Source organism: Electrophorus electricus, chromosome 15 (genome assembly GCF_013358815.1).
Source record: "Electrophorus electricus isolate fEleEle1 chromosome 15, fEleEle1.pri, whole genome shotgun sequence".
NCBI lineage: Eukaryota > Metazoa > Chordata > Actinopteri > Gymnotiformes > Gymnotidae > Electrophorus > Electrophorus electricus.
The window spans coordinates 7,056,108-7,061,717 of NC_049549.1; the positions used below are offsets into that span (position 1 = coordinate 7,056,108).

At 41.3% G+C, this 5,610-nt stretch overlaps 1 protein-coding gene across 1 annotated transcript; it reads left to right on the forward strand.

The window, feature by feature from the left end:
- Positions 1-1,906: 1,906 nt before the first annotated feature.
- nceh1a (neutral cholesterol ester hydrolase 1a) lies at positions 1,907-4,869 on the forward strand. The gene is made up of 5 exons (XM_027008587.2): positions 1,907-2,105; positions 2,827-3,055; positions 3,199-3,268; positions 3,361-3,532; positions 3,714-4,869. The coding sequence occupies exons 1-5, from the start codon at positions 1,929-1,931 to the stop codon at positions 4,329-4,331; spliced, it is 1,266 nt and encodes a 421-aa protein (XP_026864388.1). The 5' UTR covers positions 1,907-1,928; the 3' UTR covers positions 4,332-4,869.
- Positions 4,870-5,610: the final 741 nt, after the last annotated feature.

The window sequence follows — 5,610 nt, forward strand, 5'->3', positions numbered from 1 at the left end:
ATGCAACATAGGGTTGGCAATACTTCCCGACATGAATGTGAGCGAGAGGAGCTTAGGCAGGGGAGCAGTAATGAGGAGAATGATGATCAGGTGCATGCTAGTATCCTGGCAAACCAGATCGGTGTGCGAGAAGAGGTAGGTGCGGCAGTGTGGGGTTGGGCATGGTTCCTGGTGTTCATAACAGTCTTCAATAAATTTACAGCATTTTGTCACACAGCACTGGCTTCCAGACCACACATGACTGAAAGAAGGTATAAAACCCTAATACTCAATCTTGGGCCATGATTCCAAAACCTGCTCAATCTGTAGTTTTGGAATCACTGAACTGATTAGACTCTGAGTCATCATGCTTGATTCCTAGATAAAAGCTGGGTGAAATTTGCAGGAATCTTGAAGGAACAAAGACTGAATATCAAGGGTCAATACAATAGGTGTGCACACATGCAAGGGTACAAAATACCTGCCACACACTACCAGTTCTGCAGAGTGTTCTGCCAGTTCACATCTTATGCTGTCATTTTTCACTCCCCTAAACACCAATAAATATTTTTGAGAGAATGTATATTATCCATCTGTAAACACTAATGAAAATTGAGTTGGTAAAGAATAGGTGATGTCTCACATATTCAGTTGCTGGAAAAACAGAAATGCTCATCCCAATATGAAAAACATGCATCAGAAGAGCACAAGTGCTTTAAGACCAGATGCATGAAGATTATTGCATGAAGAAAATTGCAACAGATGAAAAACTGATGGAAAATTCCACAAAACATTAAGATGTGTTTGGACTTTTTTACTGACATAAATTTGTGTCTTGTATGTGAAGAGCCACATTAGGAGTTTACAATTGCCACTCTGAACAGGTTATGTATTTACATAACAGTCTCTGAAGCTCCTTCCTAAAACAATACTGCCTCCTTGTGGAAGACCTTTGCTATGTATACTGACTCTGAGGACATGCGGCATGGAATCCATTGTTATCTGACATGGCGTGCTTATAAAATATATTCTATCTCTTTGCTAACAGTGTCCCTGACATTGTTTGAATTAAACTGCCTTGTCAGACATAATGACCTGAATAAATCTACTTATTTATTCAACCGAAGATTAAAATGACAATGAGTTCATGATGAACAAGCAAGTCTCTCTAGGGCACAAAGAGTAGTCTTACTTACCAATAGCATGGATCGAGATAAACCAAGTAGAAACCAACAAATGATAAACAAACAAATGATATATTACTGTATATTACAAGCTAAAGAGGAAACTTGTTGTTAGAACCATACCCACCTAATGCAAATTTATAACCTAATAATATGAAACCAATAAATAAATATACATTGCAACTTCCGCCTGTTCCTATTAATCATATAACATGTCATGAACATCTCTGACATAATTAATAGATGGTCTAACTTTAATTATACAATAGATAAGTTAAAAATATTTAAATGAAATGTTTCGTTTGTAGCTATATAGCCTGTTGTGACCTACCCTGGAATTCTTGAGAATAGTTGGGGAGGATAATATATATTACATTTTAGGTGAAACATTAAATAGCTACATTTGTAGCTATTCAGTTTATGATGATTCAAGGCATGCAAAATGCATTGTTTCCATTCGTTTTTAATCCAACATTCAAATTTCGTGATGGAAAATACACTAAAATGTAATTCATAGGACCAATTACTTATAATATGATATATGCTTTAAACGGTACACAGAGGATGAAAGAGTGAAAGAGTTATAGTTTTTATGTTGATTTGTAAAATTGTGCTATAAAAGCCTTTCAGAGTACTGCAAATATGTCAAAGCACTACATTTCCCAGAGGTTTACAGTTCTCCAATCTGACTGGCTGGCTAACCATGATACCAGCAAGTAAATCCAGTTTAAATAATTGCTACATGTCACAGCGCATAATTCTCAGATGGCGAAAACGTATCACCCACGGCGAAGTCATTTCATCATGAAGCTGCTCTGTGGTTTTACCGTGTTATTAACTGCTGCCGTTGCCTACTACGTGTATATTCCTTTACCTAGAAGGCTCTCGGAACCGTGGAAACTCCTGGTGGTCGCGGCAGCTTTTCGCGGCGTGACACAGGTGGTAAGTTGCCACACTTTGTACTTAACACCCGGTGATCTAAGTGACTGATAGATTAAGATAAAATTGGGAAGAGACGCTATCTTAGATAGCAGCTGATAGTTATCAAAAGACAGGACAATACTGTATAGGTACTGTATTATTTACGATGGTAGATGCTTACCTGTCTTAAATCAATACGTTCAATTAGCGTCATTTGTCACAGTGTAAGATGGTCCGTATAAATCATAGCATAGCCTGTTTCATTCCATGATAACACTGTACATGTTGTTCATGATAGTGTTAAAGGTTTTTATACATTATCTAACCTTTCCCTGTGTGAGAATATTAATCATCATGAATACATGCATACTAAAACAAAATGCCAATGGTCAATTCTTATATAATCTATAATCATGTTGATATTTCACAATTCTATGAAAGAAATAAAGCACCTGTTTGAAAGCCTTTTACTGAAAGTTTGCTTATGAGAGTTTCCAGTTATATGTTCTTGTACAGACAGCACTGATGACCCTTGACCAACCTGGCATCAGTAAAGATCCGTATAATGGTCCGTATTCACAGTGTCTTGCCTGCACTCTTTTCATCCTGACTAATGTTTTGTGTCAGAGCAAGAAACATGTCGTAAAGCAGTAGCAACTTTATTGCAAAATTGTTTGTTACTGTTAAGGGGAAAGTTCATTAAAAAGACAAGCAGTTCTCTCTGCCTCTGCTGTTCCCTCAGGCAGACATCACACACTCTCTCGGATTGGGACATCACATCCACATCATCAACCATGCTGTGACCATTTTTGAGAGCCTGATTCCGGTGGACTTTGAGGGTGTCCAGAGCCATGACGCTGAGTTCCACAGCGTCCCTGTACGCGTGTATGAACCCACACAGATGAACCAGGTCACCCTGAGGAGAGCAGTAGTGTTCTTCCATGGAGGAGGGTGGTCCCTAGGCTTTCCTAGTTAGTAGTAGTATTATGTGTGTGTGTGTGTGTGTGTGTGCGTGTGAGAGGTAATTTTCATAATATATATGCACTTTTTTATTTGTTAAGCTTCAGTGAATGTCTAGTAAAATTTGTTTGTTCTTTTTTTATTCGACCATGAGAACTTGGGTCTTATGACCTACTCTGTAGGAAAATGGCTGCTGAACTTAATGCAGTTGTCGTAACGGTGGAGTAAGTGCATTCCAACAAACCATTTCAGCAGTACTTTTATTCTTCTGGTTGGGTTTCCCTGGTCAGTGGAACTGTGTGTGTTCTGGCCTCAGCTACCACATGGCCCCTGATGTGCGTTTCCCCGTGCAGTATGAGGATTGCCTTCAGGCCACACGCCACTTCCTGAGGCCTGAGGTGCTGGCACACTACTCTGTGGAGCCGCAGCGTGTAGCTGTTTGTGGAGACAGTGCAGGGGGCAACCTGGCAGCCGCAGTGGCCCAGCAGGTCACCCCTAACCCCATTCTCACGTCACACTCTCACGTCACACTCTCACGTCACACTCTCACCCCACACTCTCACCCCTCTCCTCAGTGTTGTATCACAGTGCTGTATTCACTTGTGTTAAATGTGTCTTTGCAGTGCTGATTTGTTCCGTCATATTTTGTGTTTGCTGTTGTTTTTACAGATTGGAAAGGACAACAGTACTGCTGGAACTCTTAAGCTCCAGGTGTTGATCTACCCTGTGCTTCAGGCATTGGATTTCAACACAGCGTCCTATCAGCAGAACCTCAATGTACCCATCCTATATCGGGAGCTGATGGTTCACTACTGGCTGGAGTACCTGGGTGCTGACCCTAACCTTATCCACAGTCTTCTACTTAACAACCACACGGCCCAGGACCAGATCCTCGCTGATCCGCACCGCACCAAGCTTGACTGGATGACACTGCTCCCAAAGCACATGCGGAAGAACTACAAGCCTGTCATTCCAGCAGTTGGCACCCCGTCTATCCTAAAAGACGTACCGGCACTATTGGATAGCCGAGCTGCTCCCCTGCTGGCAGAAGAGGAGGTGCTGAGCATGGCTGCTCGTGCTTACATTATGACCTGTGAGCATGATGTCCTGAGAGATGACGGCACCATGTACGGGCTGCGGCTGCAGCAGGCGGGTGTCTCCGTCACTCTGCAGCACTATGAAGATTGTTTCCATGGCTGCGTGAGCTTCGCTTTCTGGCCCTTATACTTCTCCGTGGGAATTCGGGCAGTGGAAGATTACATTGCTTGGCTTCAGGAAAATCTGTAGGTTTTTTATCTTCTGCTGCACTTTGCACATTTTGTGATTCTAAATACTTCCTAGACAACAGATGTTTCTGTGGTGGTATGCAGAGTGCCTCTGAAATATACAGCTTTTGAGGAGTTTCTTCTCTGCTTGCTCTCTAACATATATAAGATTGTATCAGTTTGGTGATTGCGCAATCAGTATGAAGGCAGGCTGATGTGGCATCAGTGAAATGTTGCAAATGTATCATTAAAATGACTAACATTTATTTTCTTTTGAAATTAAATTTCTGCTGTAAGTGCTGTTGTATCACAGATAAGAAATATATGCATAATCAGATGTTATCACTCAGTGTATTTCATGAGAAATGTTTTGAGCGCTTGACAATAATGTGGCCATTATTCCTTGATTTTTGGCCTGTACACATTTTTCTGTTAACACCATTAGTGATTACCTCAATTGAATGTGGGATTTGGTATTACTCCAGAAGTGAATTTAAAAAGTTGCTGATGGAGAATAACAGCATGAACCACCAATAAACGAACCTAATCCACCAAAATAATTCAAATATCTTTCAAGCTTTATGAGAATATTCAGTACCCCTGTTCTTATCTCAGCAATACTGAGAACTGGTTACATGGTTTGAACATGGGCAGTGGTTAAGGTACTTGTAATTGGAAGGTTGCTGGTTCAAGCACCACCACTGGCAAGTTGCCACTGTTGGGCCCCTGAGCAAGGCCCTTAACCCTGAATTGCTCATGTTGTACTCAGTCATAATTGTAAGTTGCTTTTGATAAAAAGTGTCAGCTAATGCCATAAATGTAAACCTAGCCAGCAATTTTTGGTGTAGGAAATTCATTTGTATTCATAATTTATTGGGAAGGAAAAAAAAATCCCCTTCAGGTTGTCTCTTTTCCTTCAAGCTCAGGTCCTCTACCAGAGGCCTGGGAGCTTGAGGGTCCTGCGCATCTTAGCTGTTCCCAGGACTGCACTCTTCTGGATGGAGATCTTGCATGTTGTTCCTGAAATCTGATGGAGCCATTATCCCAGTTTGGGGGTCACTTCCCCTAGTGTTCCATTTACTCCAGGAACCACTGTGGCCTTCACCTTCCACTTCTTTTTCAGCTCTTCTCTCAGCCCTTGGTATTTCTTGACCTTTTTGTGTCCTTGTTCCTGATGTTGCTATCAATTCAGATTGCTACATATATCACTATGGCCCTCATCTGTTGTTTGTCCGTCATTACTATGTCTGGTGGGTTAGCCATTACCATTTGTCAGTCTGGATCTGGAAGTCCCACAGGTT